At 45.3% G+C, this 19,266-nt stretch overlaps 1 protein-coding gene across 6 annotated transcripts in view; it reads right to left on the bottom strand.

Annotated features, from left to right (window-relative positions):
• PTBP3 (polypyrimidine tract binding protein 3) overlaps positions 1–19,266 on the bottom strand; it is a 178,070-nt gene that overhangs the window by 66,729 nt on the left and 92,075 nt on the right. For 5 of the 6 annotated variants that reach the window (XM_029053781.2, XM_029053780.2, XM_029053782.2 and 2 more), the window contains exons 3-4: positions 9,590–9,759; positions 8,204–8,350 (exon numbers count right to left, since the gene is read on the bottom strand). In XM_029053781.2, the coding sequence (XP_028909614.1) occupies positions 8,204–8,350; positions 9,590–9,759 (317 nt within the window). Of the gene's footprint in view, positions 1–8,203; positions 8,351–9,589; positions 9,760–13,539; positions 13,636–19,266 lie in introns of those variants that run through there. The other variant, XM_029053785.2, reaches the window with a different exon arrangement.

The raw sequence follows: 19,266 nt of genomic DNA on the forward strand, positions 1-19,266 counted from the left end.
CCAATTCCTCTGGCTTGTTTGAGACAAAAAAAAAAAATTAGGGGTGGAGAAACTCTCCAACATTTTTCTTTCCCAATAAAGATTGAACTAAAGAATTCACTGAGCCTCTCAGCTATCTTTTTTCCATCTCTGAGTGTACTTCTAACCCATGATCACCAAGTGGCCTCAGAGATTTCCTAACTGGCTTCCTGCTTTTGATATATTTAAAGGAACCTTTTGTTATTGTCTTTGGCACTGCTTTTAAGGTGCTCTTCAAACTCCATTTGGGCCTGCCTAATATCCTGTTTGTACCTGATCTGTCACTCTTTTATGGACTTTCCGGCACTCCTCATTGGGCAGGCAGCTCATTTTTGAAAAGATAATTCCCCATAAGTGCATCATTGGAAGGCATACTGCTTAGACAGCAGATTGTTTGATGCCCTTTAACTCCAAGTTGCCAATGAAGCTCTTCAGAAGTGTCCGGGATAGGGTTTCCGTGGTGAAAAGCCAGCATGTAGACTTAGCTTCATCTGAATTTATTGTCAGTCTGTTCCACTGTCCAAACTCTGTGAAGCGTTTCACAATCACCTACATGTCTTCTTGTGTTTGCCTCAAATAATAACCCATGTATAGCAATTCCTGAATGGCTGGCTGTCTCTAGGATTTCCTATGAGTTCCTATAACTCCATCTGCTGAGTTGGATGAGTTTCCTAGAGGATCAGAAATGGATTCTAACCAATGACCTCTTCACTTGTTGCACTCTTCAGCATGGCTGCCTAAAATAAGTTGAACAAGACCAGACTACGACATAATCCGGACACGAACAATATAGCCTCATGAAGTAACCTCCGGATTGTGATTAATTTCTTGGGTCAGTCAAATTTACTTACTTCAGAGCGTCAACCTACATTATTATTACTATTATTATTAATAATAATGATATTTGTTAAGCACTTACTACGTTCCAGGCACCGTATTAAGCGCCGGGGTGAACACAAGCATATCGGGTTGGAGGCGACCCCTGTCCCAGGTGGGGCTTGCAGTCTCTTTCCCCATTTTACAGATGAAGTAAATGAGGCATAGAGAAGTTAAGTGACTTGCCCAAGGTCACAGAGCAGACGAGTGGCGGAGCCGGGATTAGAGCCCATGACCTTCTGACTCTCAGGCCCATGCTCTGCCGCAACACCATGCTGCTCCTTGATGGTGTCAAGGCTTCTTGCATGGTCTCGGGAAGACAGCAGAAAGGTCTTGTGGGTGTCTTCTGCCCCTCTTTGGTATCTGCAGCACAGATAATGTCTGCTAGGGCAGGCTATGATCTAAAGCCACACCAGAGTTCTGGAAGCACACCTGTAATCAAGTTCTTCAGTAGCCAGTCCTGCTTAGATTTTGCCAACAATAGCTAAGAGTGAGATGCAGTGACATCTCCTAAGTGCTCTCTCATCATACTTCTTAAGATGATGGGGAGGGCACTGACTGAGAACTGGGAGTTAGGAGACCTGGGTTAATAATAATAATAATAATAATAATCGTGGTATTTGTTAAGAGCTTACTCTGCGCCAGGCACTGTACTAAGCGCTGGGGTGGACACAAGCAAATCGGGTTGGACACAGTCACTATCTCATGTGGGCCTCACAGTCTCAAACCCCGTTTGACAGATGAGGGAACTGAGGCACAGAGAAGTGAAATGACTTGCCCAAGGTCACAGCAGGCAGGTGATGAAGCAGGGATTAGAACCCATGACCTTCTGACTCACAGGGCCGTGCTCTATCCACTACGCTACATTGGGTTCTAATGCCAGCTTGGCCACTGACCTGCCAGGTGGCCGTGACTAGGTCCCTTAACTTCTCTGAGCACCGGTTTCCTGACTTGTAAAATAATGGAGACAAAACACCTCTTCTCCCTCTACCCCTTTAGACGGTGTGAGTTCCCATGAGGGAAGAAGTCTGATCTGACTGCACTGTGCTTAACATAGCACTTGGCAAATAGTGAGTGCTTAACGAACACCCCCAATTATTATTAACATTATGATCTCAGGTAAGTCACAACCTGAACCACGTACATAAAATGAGGGTATGCTATCAGGCCCTTTCCACCTCTTAGACTGTAGGCTCCGTGCGGGATGGCGACTGTGTTCACTCAATCCTTATCCCTAACCCAGTGTTTATACGTAGTGCTTTTTGACCCATGAGAAGCACTTCATACCATTATTATTATTCTGCCGCCCAGGTTTCTGCGTGTCCTTTCCAGGTCACTCTAGAGCAAGGCCTAGGTGTCTCTTTCTTATAGTCATCCAACGCCCCCAGCTACAGGTTGCCCACCCAAGCTGTACTGTTACGAGCACCGCTTCAAATCAGGTGGGCTGACTGAACTCATCTCGTCCTACCGTCTGAAGTTAAAGTGTACGTCTTGAGTGACTCCGACGGAATTACTCCAGGAGCCGGGTATTTCTTCCATAGTAGTTCTAGGTCTCAGTCATACAGAATTTGAGAAATTACAACAGCCTTATGGACTTCCTATGGAATATGAAACTTGATGCCCCATTGTCAACACCCTGACTCCTACGTGCATTTGCTTAATCAATCAATCAATCAATCGTATTTATTGAGTGTTTACTGTGAGCACTTGGGACGGTACTATACAGAACTGGCAGACGTCTAGAGTCTACAGTGTTGGTTGAAAGTCAAATTGGCTCTTGTTAATTTTTTAACCTCCCTGTGCATCTTTGATAGTGTATTGACTAGGTAAAATAACTCAGTGACGACATCATGCTGCCGATAAAAATCTTTGGGTATGTGTACAGTGTCCCATATTTAGGCTGATAATTATTTTGGTTTTCTTCAGACATGTCACCTGAATGGAGGAGAGCCTGAAAAAGAGAGAGGGGCTAGAGACAGGGAGACCAGTAAGGAAGCTGTCAAAATATTCCAGAATGGGGGGAAGGAGGGAGGAAGGCTTGAACCAGGGAGGAGCTCATAAAGAGACAGCAGGATTTAGAAACTGAATAAATGGGAGGTAAGAGAATATATAGGATTCGAAGATGACACCAAGGTTGCGAGCTTCTGCAACAGGGAGGATAGTGGTGTTGTACAGAGTGAGAGACAGTCGGGGGAAGGTTTATTAGAGAAAATGAAAAGTTCAATTTTTGCCATTTTGAGTTTAAAATCCCAGCAGACCATCCTGGTGGATCATCCCAGTTATAGATGATTGTAAAGCAGATGTGAGGCCTGAATAAGTGAAAAAATCAGCTCCCTGGGAAAATAAACATCGAGAAACAGGAGTAGAAGAGCCTGGAGACAGGTGGGATGGCCACAATCAAAGAGCAGGGCGAGTTCCTTGCTCAGGAATGGAATTAGGAGAAGTAAGTGGTCTCCTTTCATCATAGATTGTGAGCCCCTCGAGGGACAGTCTGTATCTAACTGCCACCTGTAGACTCTCTCCCAGTGCTTAGTACAGTGCTTAATATATTCTGTATATTGTAAGCTCCTCCCCTAGCGAGTAAGGTCTTTGTGAGCAGAGATCATGTCTATCAGTCGTGTAGTATTGTACTTTCTCAAGTGCTTAATAGAGTGTCCTGTGCACAGTAAATGCTCAATAAATATCTTTGATTGATTGATTACTGCTGCAGTAGAAATATTCCGAAATAGAAATAGTCACATTAACAAGTCATCCTCACTTGTTGTGTCATGAGAAGATAAGCACAATGGACTCAGAATTATTTTTTCTTAGATAATTATGGTCCTTGTTCATCACTTACTCTGAACCAAGCACTGCTGTAAGTGCTGGGGTAGATACAAGGTAATCAGGTTGTCCTGCATGGGGCTCACAGTCTTAATCCCCATTTCACAGATAAGGTAACTGAGGCTCAGAGAAGTTAAACAACTTGTCCAAAGTCACACAGCTGACAAGTGGTGGAGTCGGCATTAGATCCCACGACCTTTGACTCCCAAGCCCATGCACTTTCCACCAAGCTACCACGCTGCTTCTCTAAGTTAATCAGGGGGGACACAGTCCCTGTCCCACTTGGGGCTCATGGTCTAAATAGGAAGGAGTAAGATTTAATCCCCATTTTACCAATGAGGTAACCGAGGCACAGCGAAGATAAGTGACTTGCCCAAGGTCACGTAGCAGACACATGGCAGATCCGGGACTGGAACCCATGCTTCTGATTCCCAGGCCCATTTCCACGAAGCCATGCTGCTTCTCCTAGGTCATTCTTAAATAAATGACTATTCCAAGTACACGGATATCATCTTCAGATGACCTAAAACCCAACACGACTCGATGGCATTGTCACTAAAGGAAAACAGGAAAAGGAGATAAGTGAATCTGCTCTGTGACCTCCAACCCCCACGAAACATGAGTCGACAGCAGAATTTAATATTCAGTTCTGCACCGGCTACTAGTAGGAAGGCAGAGATTATACCATAACTGATCTCCAAAGTGCTTAAATGAGTTTTTGAATATCACTCCCGCTAACTTGGAACGGAACCACTCCAATGCAAGAGCCGTCGTGTGCAAATCTACACGTATTCATATCCAAATGTACGGACCCTTAATGACCTTGTAACCTATTTAACCAAGAAGACTGAGGCCAGCCGTGGACTCCCACCAATTCCTATTTGTCGACTTTGATGTCTAGACCTTGATGTCTGGATGCCCTTTGACATCTACCAGACTCTCCTCTTTCCCAGCTGTCAGTTAGGAGATGTTCCTTCTGTTAGGGAAAGCCAACCCTTTCATCTGTATTTTAGATCCCATCTTCTCAGCTCATGAAAAACCTCACCCACATTCTTCTTTCTCTCTCTTTTTTACTATCATCAATCTCTCCCTCTTCTCTGGCTCCTTCCTCTCTTCCCAATAAATAGGGATCATATCTCCCCTCTTCTGAAAAGTCATCTTGGGACTACGACTTCCCCAGATATCCCGTGCCCCTTTCAAGGCTATGAACTCCTCTGAATTACTTTCTACACCAACTGCATCATTTCCTCTTGACCACCCTTCTCTTCTAAGCCCTCGTGCATTTCAATTTCACCCTCTTCAATCACCTGAAAGCACTATGACAAAGATCTTCATATCTATTTTGGGCTAAAGCTCTTCTCGGTTGCAATCTTTCCTTGACCTCGATGCTATCTCTGGTGATGAAGAGGAAAACCGACAGAATAAAAGTCTGCCAACCTAGGTTTCAAGAACACAATTCTATCTTTGTTTTGCTCCTACCCATACTGACTCATCTTCTCTGATTTTCCTTGGTTGGCTCCACTTCCTCTTTTCATCTGCTAACTGAGGCTACCCCACAAGTCTCAGGTCTAGATCTTTCCCATGTTACATGCCCATTCTCTTGGGGAATTCATCTATTTGCATCATGTTATGTGCCTTCTCTCAAATAATTTATCTCTGGCCTTGACCTCAAACACTTTTCTACTTTCATATCCCACTTTCATATCCCATTCCGCCCCCCCCCCGCCCCCCCATATTTAACAGGGTCAAAAACTGAACTCTCCTGAATCCTCTACTCCTCCTCAATATCGACACCCACACTATCCGACCTTGGGACCCCTCTGAACGCTCTCTTGCTACCCCTCCCAACATCAAATCTGTTCCCAAATACGGCTTCTTCCTCAATAGCATTTCACATATCTACACATTCCTTTTGGTATTTACAACCACAGCTTCCGTACGTAAGCATTCCCCTTCAAAGTTCCACTCACACCTAACCACATTGCAGGAGCAAAATAGCCAGAAGTAGGGAAATGGCTACTGGAGTTCTACCACTGCTGGCCAAAGAACCACGAGTGGTGGATGGACTCAGCAGGAATCCAATCCATCGATCAATGGCTGAGCACTTACTGTGTGCAGACCACGGTACTAAGCGCTTGGGAGCATACAGTGTAATAGAGTTCCTGAAAATGGCTAACATGGACAGCAAAGAACGCACCTGCTGTTCTAAGGTGTTATGGCACAGAATCGCCACCATGCTGCGATCCCTGGTGCATAAATGGCCTTTGTATGCACATTTCATGTGTGCACTTCACACTATGTCGGACCCCGGCTCTGACTGCACCCACTGCCCCAACAGGAATGTGCAAAGGGCACTGGGAACACACCATCAACTTCTTCTCTGAGGTCCTTCATCCCAAAGTCTTCATGCCTAGACTGAGGCTTTGTTCATTGTAAATGAATGAGAGACTCCATCACACTCCTCATCTTGGAACTCAATTACTGTAACGACCTTTTGGTTTTGCTCCTTGCCTTCAGCCTATTCCCATTCCTGTGCATTCCACTAACAGCAGTAAGAATCATTTTGTTAAGTGTTGGTCTGATTACGGGCTCCCTTCCTCAAAAACTTTCAGTGGTCTGGTCTCGTAAGTTTCCAACTGAAGCCACCATAGGCTTCAAAGCATTCTATCAACTGACACATCTCCAACTGCTCACTGTACTTTCCAAGCACTTAGTACAGTGCTTAGCACACAATAAATATGACTGAATGAACAAGTGAATGAATGCTTTTTCACCCGCTAAGACTCACCTTGAGTTCTCTACTCTCTCACAGCAAACCTGTCCTCTCCCTTCTACATTACTTGGCTGAAATCCTACTGCAACCCAACCCTCCCACTTCCCTCCTCCCAAGCCAATCTGATCACTGTACCTCAATCTCACCTGTCCCATCACCAAACCCTTGCCCACATTCTCTCTCGGGCCTGGAACTCCCTCCCGCTTCATATCCGACTGACCACCCCTCTCCCCACCTTCAAAACGCTCCTAAAATCACATTGGCCAGAAGAGGCCTTCCCAGACTAAGCTCTTCGTTTCCCCATTGGCCTTCCCTCACTGTCAACTATGCTCGTGGTAATCTATCCCTCAGGCACTGTGATAGTCCCCCCCAGCAGTTTTTACACTTTTAAATATTTTTATACTCTATTTCTTCTACCCCGAATCTACTTCAAAATCTGTCTCCCCCTGTAGAGAATAAGCTCCTTGTAGACAGGAAATGTAAGTCAGTCTGTGAATCATATTTATTGAGCACTTACTGTGTGCAGAGCACTGTACTAAGTGCTTGAGAGAGTACAATATAACAATGTACAGACACATTCCCTACCCACAACGAGCTATACAGTCTGATGGGGTGGGGAACATGTCCACCAAGCGCTCAGTACAGTGCTCCAACATAATAAGCACTCAATAAATATCACTGATTGATTGATCGACTCCCGCTAATCTCTTTAAATATCTTTCTCCCCCTGTAGACTGTAAGCTCCTAGTGGGTAGGGATCACGTCTAACCATTCTGTTGTATTGTACATTCCAAAACATCTAGGACAGTGCTCTGCACACAGTAAGTGCTCAATGCATATCACTGATTGATTAAAGTATGACTCCCATGCTTTGGAGATTATCCCACTTGTCAATCCAGCCTGGCTTAGTGAAAAGAGCACGGGCTTGGGAGTCAGAGGACAGGGGTTCTAATCCTGGCTCCACCACTTGTCTGCTATGTGACCCTGGGCATGCCACTTCTCTGTGCCTCAGTTATCTCATTTGTAAAATAAGGATTAAGACTATGAAACCCATGTGGGACAACCTGATTACCTTGTATTCACCCCAGCACTTAGGAGAGTGCTTGGAACAGAGTAAGTAGTTAACAAATACCATACTTATCATTATTATTATTGTTCCACCTGGAATGTCTGCTACTTCTCACTGTGGGCAAATCCCACTCCTTCCCTTCTTCCGAGTTCTACTGAAGACCTACAACATCCTATATGAAGCCTCATCATTTTACCCCTCCCCATGCTGTATTTATCGAGTGCCCTCTGGGTACAGTGCACTGTACAGAGCTCCCGGGAAAGCCCAGCAGAATGCTCTCTGCCCACAAAGAATTGCTCATATCCTAACGGGAGAGAGACAGACATAAAAATATTCACAAATACAGTACTCGCAATAAAAAGTTGACTGAACGATTGAATTCCAGGCTTGGGGAATAACAGCATGAGTGAGATGGCAGAGGTGAGAGTCCAGGGTTAATACAGTTAGGAGATGAAACAGAGCGAGCTGGGGAGTACTAGGGTGAAGAGAGCCGATTCACAGGTCAGGAAGAGAGGCATACGTTGATGTTTGATAAATGCTGTTTGATGATGATAGACGAAGCTCATACTGGATCTTGAAAATCTTAATTTTAGATTAGCATTCATTACTTAATGCATTCTTATGAACAATTTTTAGATACTTACAGCTTGATTAGGTAGATTGTCAGTCTTAAGTTCTCTGTGATTGGAATACTGAATAAACACAGGTTGACTGCGGAGGTGAGGAGTCACAGGAGTGTAGTAGTTCACCATAGTAACAGCAGCTTCCTCAGAAGCCATTTCCAAGAAAGCCTGTAATGAACACACGGTGACTTGAAACTCATTTGTTCATAAGAAATGTCAATGATATTTCCCCTCCTGGCCTTCCCCTCACCATCAACTATGCACTTAGCTGTCTATCCTTAAGCGCTTCGATATACTCCTCAGTCCCACAGTATTTATACAATTTTTTTTATACTACATTTCCCCTATCCCCAATCTGTAGACTGTAAGCTCGTTGTGGGCAGGGAATGTGTTTAATTTCCTCATTCTCCTCTGAGTAAACTCATCTGAACTCAACAGTTCTTAGCCATAACTCTGCTTCAGGGTTTCAACGAAAAATGCAAGGGGGATTTGGGGGTGGGGGGTGGGGTGGGGGGGGGGTGTCTGTGTGTGTCCAGCAAAGTGGGATCAGGAATGCCTAATATTAGGACTATCACGGAAAAGGCCTGAATGAAGGGTGTGGGAATGAAGGATTGTTTTACATCAGACTGCACAATGCACCACTTGGTACACAGTTACAGATCCATCTGGAAAGAGAGATGATAGAGTGCTCTGGACGCTGGCCTGGGAATCTGAAACTCTTTTGTAACCATGGGTAATATCTCTGATTCAGGTTCTTCATTTGGAAATTATGATAACATTTTTTATTAGACTACAAGACGCACCATTTCGTAAGAAGAAATGGGTCTCTGAATCAATTACTTTCATCTTGGAGTCAGCAATCAAGACCCACTGGAAAGGATGGATATGAAAAGGGAAGGGGCAAATGGGAGGGGCGGGGGGAGGAGATGTAAACAGGAAGGGGGATGTAAAACAGACACAAGTGGCTCTGATTCTGAGGCAGCAGTAGAAGAAAACCACCTGCATATCCAGCACATTTCATAATCCAATAGGTACAAAATCTCTCTTGCCTCTCAGAGACATATTCAGCTCTTTGAATGTGAAAACTGCATTATATGCATGTAACTGAATGATAGTAAATTATACAAACCCATAATATCTTTACATGTCAAAGGAACGCATCCTCTGAGCACATTGTTGGGTAGGGATTGTCTCTACCTGTTGCCAAATTGTACTTTCCACGAGCTTAGTACAATGCTCTGCACACAGTAAACACTCAGTAAATACGATCGAATGAATGAATAATGGGGTGGGGGGGGGGGGGGAGATGCCAATACCCAAAACAAGCTAGAACTTGGAAATACTTTAACAAAAACAAAATCAACTTTTTCAACAAACAAGACCCCGGAATGTTTAAAGCTTACATACCTGGCTTTTTCCTTTCAGCATCAAAAGATTAGTGACTTTGCCAAACGGTAAACCTAGTGAAATGACCTCGGTTTCAGTGACATCATTTGGAATTTTGCGAAGATGAAGAACACGAGAAGGGGAGCAGGGAGTTCTATCACCTTTAAATTTCTTGTTGTCATTCCCATTAGCTAAAAGAGAGAAGTTTTATTTTTAATTTCCAATTTTAACAAGAGTTTATTTTACTAGCATTGCATTTAAAGCAACGTGGAAATCAACCATCAGCTTTAAAATACGAGCCCTCTCACAAACACACCTACCGTTATTTGACAGTACCGATGTTCATAATGCATTTTTGGCATATTTTGGGTGTCTTTTTCGTTTTTGTACTCCAAGATAAAGGGAATGAATGGAGAGATGATTTCCTAGGGGCAGCTTGCTCCCGCTGTCCTCAGGCTAGCATAAAACTGATTGGCAACCTGTCTCTCCCCCGACTCAGACGATGGCGACGGAGGGGAGACACAGAGAGTAGGGAGTGCTGATGGGGAATCTGCATCCCCATATTTTCAGTGAAAAATTGAGAGCTACGATGAGAAAGGGAAACTACTTAACATTGGTATCATAGGGAGCCTATGACTATATCTGTCTTTTTTCCATATGGCTACCACAAACCAAAGGGATCTTTCTGAGCAAAGTAGAAAGGTCCTTGGCTTCTCAAAATCAGGTAATCTGCAAAGGTTACAGTCTTTACTAAGCAAAGAAATGAAAATGAAATGGGCTTTACAGTCAAGCTGTGATTACACTTGGCTACCACCGTGTTCTTTTAATGTTGAATGAAGATATTCATTCTGTAGCTCGGTATGGACTTGGGTTTCGTGTGAATCCCACAATTAAAATTCAGAAGTTTCCCTCAGTTATACAATAGTAGTTCAGAATAAATTGGCCAAGGTGGGCCACATTTATAGGATAATCTGTCGAGCAAGACATACCCCACCTGTACACAGGTGTTCTAACTGTAGAGTCTAATAGCTATTTAAAGAGACGTCTAATGTGAAGCGCTTGCTTCTCCTCAATTCTGAATCAAATAAGAGATTCGGATGAGAAGTAATTTACAGTGAATCACCTATGCATTATGGATTTGCCAGCTTGAACACAAAAAGCAGATGGTCTCCTCTCTCTCTCTCTCTCAACTCAGTACTCCTATAGAATCTCCAGCAGCATCACGGCTGCCAGATCCTGATTGAGTCCCAGAGATAGCCTTTTGAAGCATGCACAGAGAAAGAGGTGCCAAATCAGTACACGGGAGTTTCTCGAAGTTGCATTTCTTTTGTAAAAAAAAAAAAAAGAAAAGGCTGAGGTACAGCCATTCCTGCAAGATACATACAAGTCCGGACTCAGTTTTGAAATACATCATTTGGAAATCTGAATCTGAAAATTTAGCAACACCACCTTTAGGCGGGCAACTGAATTTTCAACACCTTTGTAAACAACAATTCTTTGCTTAGCAGTGATCATGATAACTATGGTATTTGTTAAGTATTTACTCTGTGCCGGGCACTGTAATAATGATAATAATAATTGTGGTATCTGTTAAGCGCTTACTATGTGCCAGGCACTGTACTATGAGCTGGGATGGTTACAAGCAAATCAGGTTGGACACAGTCCCTGTTCCACATTGGCTCACAGTCTCAATCCCCATTTTACAGATGAGGTAACTGAGGCACAGAGAAGTGAAGTGTCTTGCCCAAGACCTCACAGCAGACAAGTGGCAGAGCCAGGATTAGAACCCAAGACTTTTTGACTGCCAGGCCCGTGCTCTATCCACTGATGGTATGAGTATTCTGGCATGCATGCAAAATTCCAGAAGACTTGAGGTCAGGTCTAGTAAACCTAACAAATCCCAAATCCAACCCACTTCTTCAGGAATGTGGCTTCCAGAAAGCGTATACCACTTGTGTTTAAAAAAAAAAAAAAAGGAGGGGGGAAGGGGAGTTTGACAGAGCACCACATCCAGCTCTGGAAAAAGAGAACTGGGTTCATGGAATATTACAGTGAATAGATGAAATTCGAAGAAACGTTTTGTTTTTGTTTTGGGATTTTTTTAACGGTATTTTTTAAGTGCTTACTATGTGTCGGGCACTGTTCTAAGCACTGGGGTAGACATAAGGTAATCAGGTTGGCCACAGTCCTTGTCCCATGTGGGGCTCACAGTCTTAATCCTCATTTTCCGATGAGGTAACTGAGGCACAGAGAAGTTAAGTGACTTGCCCAAGGTCACACAGCAGACAAGTGGCAGAGTTGGGATTAGAACCCAGGTCCTTCTGACTCCCAGGCCTGTGCTCTCTTCATTAGGCCACTCTTGGGGTAGAACACAGTGGTGACTCCGGCCAATATGAAGAAAAATGGTTAAGTCACGCTTGGACTTGACTGCTCCAAGGATTCACTTTTGGAGATTCTCATGTATCCTCAAGCAACCAGATTTTTCATTTGTTAAAATTTGAATACTGCTTGCAAATAATTCATAGCTTCTGTAAGGACACTTTCAACATTCTACACTATAAAACCTAATCCAGATTTTACGACCGAATGCCTTTTTTGTTTTCAAGCCTACCCTTAGAACAAAACAAAAACACACCACCCACAAACATACAACATGAGGCTCACAATTAGGATCATCTTTTACTGAGACAGGTCTTCAAGTACCAGGATGCTTTTATTTTTGTGAGGTATTTTTTAGCCAGGAAATATATTGCCAGTTTTGCCACCTCCTACCCCAAACACCCTTTTTTAAATGACTTTTACTTTTCCGTCATGTTGACTTTCAACTGTCAAGGGGATTTATCCAAATGGCAACAGAATTCATGACTGGAACGATGATGAAACCTCATCAGCACTTCAACAGTCTTCCTTTAATCCCCATAAAAGAGACACCAAATATATTTTGCAGGGTGAAGAATATGATTTTTTGGCTTCCAACACAATCATCATTTGAAGCCAGCCTTTCACACAATTACAAAATGCCCACTAGCCTCGATACCTCTTTTTGAACCAACCTGCCTCAAGTCTATTTCTGGTCTCTCGGGTCCAAAGATGACATTACTGATGGTGAGGTGACCAGTATGCCTATGGCTGAGGAGACCTAGGCATAACTGACAATTCCTTCCACACACATGCGTGTAAAAATCGCCCTCTGCCGCACTGTTTCCATTCCTCCCTCTTGACACCACCTTAGCTTAGCTTTCCCTTAGCTCTCAGACGCTTCACCCGACTCCCTGCCTCCAGCCTCTCCCTTCTCCTATACCTATTTTACGGTTTCCAAGATCATTTTTCTTAACATCTCTTAACATCTCTCTGCTCCTCCATCTCTGCAACAAGCAGGAAATCTTGATCACTGGTTTGAAGAAGCTCCATCACCTCTCCCTCTTACTCCCTCACTTGATTCCTCCCAAGCTGACCTTCTGGCTGTGACTCGTTCTCAACTCTACCACCCCCGACCCTTTGCTGAGACCCATCCTCCTGCCTGGAACTCTTTCCCCCTTCTAAATGCTTATTGTTGTATTGTACTCTCCCAAGCACTTAGTACAGTGCTCTGCACACAGTAGGCGCTCACTAAATACGATCGCATGAACCTGCTAAACCTCTCTCCTCTCCCCATTTTCAAAGCACTTTTGAAATTCCACCTCTTCCATGAGGAATTCCCCAATGAATCTTTCTTCTCCCAAGGTCATTTCCTCCCAACAACCACATCAGCAGTCCCAACTACCCACCCCATAGCAGTTTCGACCCATCAATTTCCACACTCGACTACGGGCACACTCCAGGACACCTAAGTAACACGTTCCTCAAAAATGGGAGGGTATTGTGAACCACCATACGTTTTCCCAAAGACTTCATGGTACTTTATTCATTTCCTGTTACAGAACCAGCCCCGATATGACAACTGAGCCCTCTCGCGCCCACTTACACCCTACCTATCTATGCACCCAGAGATCCGTGCTGCTCCTGCTCGAGCCATGGGCTGCCCCCATCAAAGGAAAAGGTTCGTGGGTCCCAACCTGAGTCTAGGCCCCTTCCCCTGGCCCCAAATGGCAGGAAGCCAGTTCGGTTTGAACGGGCCAAGTTCCCTCTTGCTGTCCTGTCAGCTCAGTTCCAAGTTCCTTCTTGCCATTAAACTGCCTTTCGGCTTCAGTTGCCATGGAGACCAGACTTTGCTTTAGCCCAGGAGCATTTCTAACTGTGATCACAGATAGCGATTCCCCACCACACCCTTGCTTCCCCCACCTCCTCTGCCCCACTGAAGGCAGCACAGAACCGGGGAATGACAGAAGGGCCTCCAGAGCACAGCTGTAGTTAGTGTACGTGAAGCCCGCGAGAGGAAAGCAGCTGAAAAGTGGGCTTTTCCTGCTTCCGCCCAAGGCATGTAGAATCGGGGCTGGAAGGATCTCTGCCCCTTCCATTTCTGCCCTATCCCTACTGCCTTTGACCAAGCCTGAGATCAACTGATTGGGAAACAACACGCTAGGAGGTGGGGAGAGAAAGGGATGGGAAGACGGGTGAGGAGGAAACAGTCTTTCCTGGAACTTGCACGCGATGCCGGGAGGAGGTGCGAATCCTGAGCAACGTCAGGGCATGAAGTATCTCCTGATTTTATGTATCAGAACTGGAGGTATGCCCACGTTTGAGCACTTGCTTTTCCTCACATCCATCTATTCGGCCTCTAAGTTCCTTCTGGTCCGCCCAGAAGGACATGTCTACCAACTCTGTTGTACTTTACTCCTCCAAGCGTTTAGTATGGTGCTCTCCACACAGTGAGAGCTTAATAAATACCACTGACTGCTTGATCGATTCTTCCTACCTGTGGATCATTTACCCCCTTTAAACTGCGAGCTCCTTGACAGTAAGGATCTGACTACCTCTCTTCTACTCGGGAGAGTATAGTACACTCTGCACACGCCCGGTGCCAAACCAATACTCTCCATCACCGTGGATGGCACGACCATCCTTCCCATCCCGCAGGCCCGCAATCTCGGTGTCATCCTTGACTCGTCCCTCTCGTTCACCCCACACATCCTATCCGTTACCAAGACCTGCCGGTTTCACCTCTACAATATCGCCAAGATCCGCCCTTTCCTCTCCACCCAAACGGCTACCTTACTATTACGGGCTCTCGTTATATCCCGGCTAGACTACTGTGTCAGCCTTCTCTCTGACCTCCCTTCCTCCTCTCTCGCCCCGCTCCGGTCTATTCTTCACTCCGCTGCCCGGCTCATCTTCCTGCAGAAACGATCTGGGCATGTCACTCCCCTTCTTAAACAACTCCAGTGGTTGCCTATCGACCTCCGCTCCAAACAAAAACTCCTCACTCTAGGCTTCAAGGCTCTCCATCACCTTGCCCCTTCCTACCTCTCCTCCCTTCTCTCTTTCTACCGCCCACCCTGCACGCTCCGCTCCTCTGCCGCCCACCTCCTCGCCGTCCCTCGGTCTCGCCTATCCCGCCGTCGACCCCTGGGTCACGCCCTCCCGCGGTCCTGGAACGCCCTCCCTCCTCACCTCCGCCAAACTGATTCTCTTTCCCTCTTCAAAACCTTACTTAAAAATCACCTCCTCCAAGAGGCGTTCCCAGACTGAGCTCCTCTTTCCCCTCTACTCCCTCTGCCATCCCCCCTTTACCTCTCCGCAGCTAAAGCCTCATTTTCCCCTTTTCCCTCTGCTCCTCCACCTCTCCCTTCCCATCCCCACAGCACTGTACTCGTCCGCTCAACTGTATATATTTTCGTTACCCTATTTATTTTGTTAATGAATTGTACATCGCCTTGATTCTATTTAGTTGCCATTGTTTTTACGAGATGTTCTTCCCCTTGACGCTGTTTAGTGCCATTGTTCTTGTCTGTCCGTCTCCCCCGATTAGACTGTAAGCCCGTCAAACGGCAGGGACTGTCTCTATCTGTTGCCGACTTGTTCATCCCAAGCGCTTAGTACAGTGCTCTGCACATAGTAAGCGCTCAATAAATACTATTGAATGAATGAATGAAACCAATATTCCTGATCGATTTCTGATTGCCGAAGACCAAGCCGACCTGTTTCTGTGGCTGTGTTCCAACTTTCTACTGCAAACCAAATTGAGGTTTTGCCTGAATTAAAAGGTGTATATCCAAAATTATGTAAGCCCAGAAGGGGTTTCTTTGAACTCCTGATGAGGGATGCCAAAGACAGTATGAAAAAAATCCCTCAAATACATCAAAAGCAGGAAGCAGGTTAGGAAATCAGTGGAGCATTTGAAGATCACGAAGCAAAACGTGCACTCAGGGATGGAAAAGAGATAACCAAGAGGATCGATGAATTCTTTAATCTGGTCAAAGCTGAGTCAGATGTTAGGAGACACCTACATCCAAACTGCTCTTTGTAACAGATAGGTCAGAGGTACTTCATCCACCTGCAATGAGCACACAGGAAATTTTAGACCATATCGATGAAATAGTCTATTAACTGATCAGCATGATCAGCTGACATCCATTCAAAAAAATTCAGAAGAAACCTGGGAGGAAAGTTGCACGAATCCTTGCAAGAATGTGTAGTTTACTGCTATAATCAATTAATGGTATTTATTGAGCGCTTACTGTGTGGAGAACACTGTAATAAGCACTTGAAAGGTACAACAGGAGTTGGTAGACACGTTCCCTATCTATAAGGAGCTCACAGTCTAGAATGACTTGCCCAAGGTCAAACAGCAGGCAAGTTGCAGGGTCAGGATTAGAACTCAGGTTTCTTGGCTCCCAGTCCCATGATCTTTCCACTAGGTGACTACCGCCTTCTATCCGAAAGAAGTGTTCGAGAAATGATTTGGGTAGAAAGTATGATCAAGTTAGGTCCAATCACCTCAAAGACGAACAAAACCTGAAAAGAAAGATATATCACCTTAGAAGTCACAACACAGCTTTTGTTTGACGAATTCATGCCTCTCTAACCTGCTGGGTTCTTTTTATTTTTACTGTTTTTTTAAAAAGGGAGCCAAGATTTAGCTTTCCCATTTCCAGATTGTCCAATCACTTTTGTCCGTTTCAGTTCTGCTAGCAGCCCATGGGTTAAAATCCTCCATGGGGACGTCTGTCAGATTTTGGCATCGCTTCAGTGTCTAGATTTTTATGAAATTCATTTTCCTTTTTGCTCTCACTAGTGACTCTGCCGAATACTAACGACACGCTTTTTAGGTTTTTAGAGGCAAGTGTAGGGTTAGGATTCGGGTCATCAGTCGGTCACTTGTGCCCCTGGATAGACTTGGGAGGCCTGAGACAAAGTACTGCACTGCCGATACGAGAGGACGGAGAAAATACTTCAAAGATGTCTTCAATTCTAATTTTGAAAATGCAAAACAAATAGAGCATCTTGGGAGACTCTGGCTCCAGATCGCTCCACATGGAGGAGGGACTGAAAAGCAGGGAGCACTGCCCTCTCTTTGAAGCCTTATGTCGAGGGAGACGGAAGAAAGTGGCGGAAGTGACGAACTCGGAAAACCGGAATCGCCCGCTGATGCCTGCCCAAGTTGAGCATATCTTACCAGTCGCAGACAGGGCTTATCATCTCTCCGTAAACATGCACCCATGAGGGAGGCGAGCCTCTGTTCTGAGACTTCAGGCCTGAGAACCTGCACAATATTCATTCATTCATTCAACTGTATTTATTGAGCGCTTACTGTGTGCAGAGCACTGTAGTGACAGTGGTGTGTGAGACGCCCTTTATGCTCTCTCATTCCTGCCAGTCATGTTCTCCCTGAAGCTGGGAAGAGAATACGTGAGTAGGCACACAAGGGCGCAGCACGTTGTGAAATACACACGGAGACGCTGGACCCATTTATAGTCAAATTACCTGCAGCTGCTGCAGTCTGTCACTCACATCCACCAGAGAATTATCAGGATTCCCACTGGGCCTTCTACCCCAGGGGGATGCTCTAATATTAGCAGGAGTGGTGGGAAGCGATGTGGCCTAGAGGAAAGAGCCCAGGCCTGGGAGTCAGACGACCTGGGTTCAAATCCCCGCTCCACCGCTTTCTACAGTGTGACCTGGTTGGTGCAAGTCACTTCACTTCTCTGGGCCTCAGTTTCTTCACCTGTAAAATGTGGATTAAATCCTACTCCCTCATTCTTAGACTGTGAGCCCCAGGTAGGACCTCGGTATCGGAGATCTACCCCAGCGCTTTGTTAGCGGTAGTAATAAAATTCATTGAGCACTTACTGTGTTGTGGGTAGAGCAGTGTCCTAAGCAGTTGGGAAAGAGTACTCAGGTAGGAATCAGACATGGGCCTTGTCCCTCAGAGAGCTCCCAATCTAAGAAAGACTTCAGGTGGTTCTTGGTCAGAAACTCCCCCACTGATCGCATAGCCCCAGCAGGCATTCTCTTACTTGTTCAGCTGGCACTTAGAACCCAGGTCTCCTGATTCCTGGAGCAAGGCTTTTTCCACAGCAGACACACACACACACACAAACACACACTCATTCTCTCGCCCCCATCCCCCCTCCCGCCCCCCGCCCCCCTCAACGTGGAAAGAAAAGTCATTTCTGTTCACAAGGGATTGTTGCAGCTGTTGATGTGTGATGAAATGGCCCCAAATTTATTATTAGGAAAATGGGCTTGAAAAGCCACAACTACAAAAAAACCCAGCCAAACACAATTAAATAACATTTGGAATAGCACATAATATTAAAATCACCACGGCATTATAAAGGAGAAACTATTCCAATTCTCCTTTGTTAGGCAAAATAAAGAAGACTCCAGCCCCCACACAATTAATTCTTACTGCCTCCAATGGAGGAAAATAAATCTGGGTCCCAGGCATTCCTAACTTGCAGCCGGGCAAGGAAACCTCCATTAGAAAAGAACTTAAGGACAAGGTAGAAGTTAAAGGCAATGGAGAGTATCCAAGCTCTGCTTCATTGTTTTCCTCCCCAACATTAACCTGTGAGGAGAATAAGCGGCAGACGACTCGAGAGATTTGATAGTCATTAAAATGGCAAGGTGTCTACCAACTTTGTTGTACTGTACTCTCCCAAGCACTTAGTATGGTGTTCTGCACACAGTAAGCGCTCAATAAATACCATCAATTGATTAAAAAGGAGTAAGGGGATATTTTCAAAGATTTCAAAATTTGATAGCGAGTGGGGTCAAGGGGCAAGGAATAGACTTGCTAGAACTGCGACGAACGCTAGGATTCCTTCCTACACTGCAGTCTTCCACTCCTTCGGTAATAAGCACCCAGGCCCAGTAATACTAATAATAGTGGTATTTATTAAGTGCTTACTATGTGCCAAGCACTCTCCTAAGCACTGGGGTAGAGATAAGATGCCACATGGGGCTCACAGTCTAAGAGGGAGCACAGGTATTGAAACCCCATTTAGCAGATGAGGATACTGAAGCCCAGAGAAGTGAAGTGCCTTGCCCCAGATCACACAGCAGGCAAGTGGTGGAGCCATGATTAGAACCCAGGTCCTCTGCCTCCCAGGACCAGGCTGTTTCCACTAGGCCACGTTGCCAAAAGGGCCCCAGCCACTGCCATCTCTGCTGCGAATATTTCCCAACAGGCTTGGACTCATCTCCATCCATCCCAATGCTGGGACTCCATCCTCCCTCCCCTCCACAAGAGCGCTGGGTGAGGAAGCCAGCCTTTACAACTTTCAGAATGCTACAAAGGCTACTTCGGTCTGTGG

This window comes from Ornithorhynchus anatinus, chromosome X3 (assembly GCF_004115215.2).
Source record: "Ornithorhynchus anatinus isolate Pmale09 chromosome X3, mOrnAna1.pri.v4, whole genome shotgun sequence".
Lineage (NCBI taxonomy): Eukaryota > Metazoa > Chordata > Mammalia > Monotremata > Ornithorhynchidae > Ornithorhynchus > Ornithorhynchus anatinus.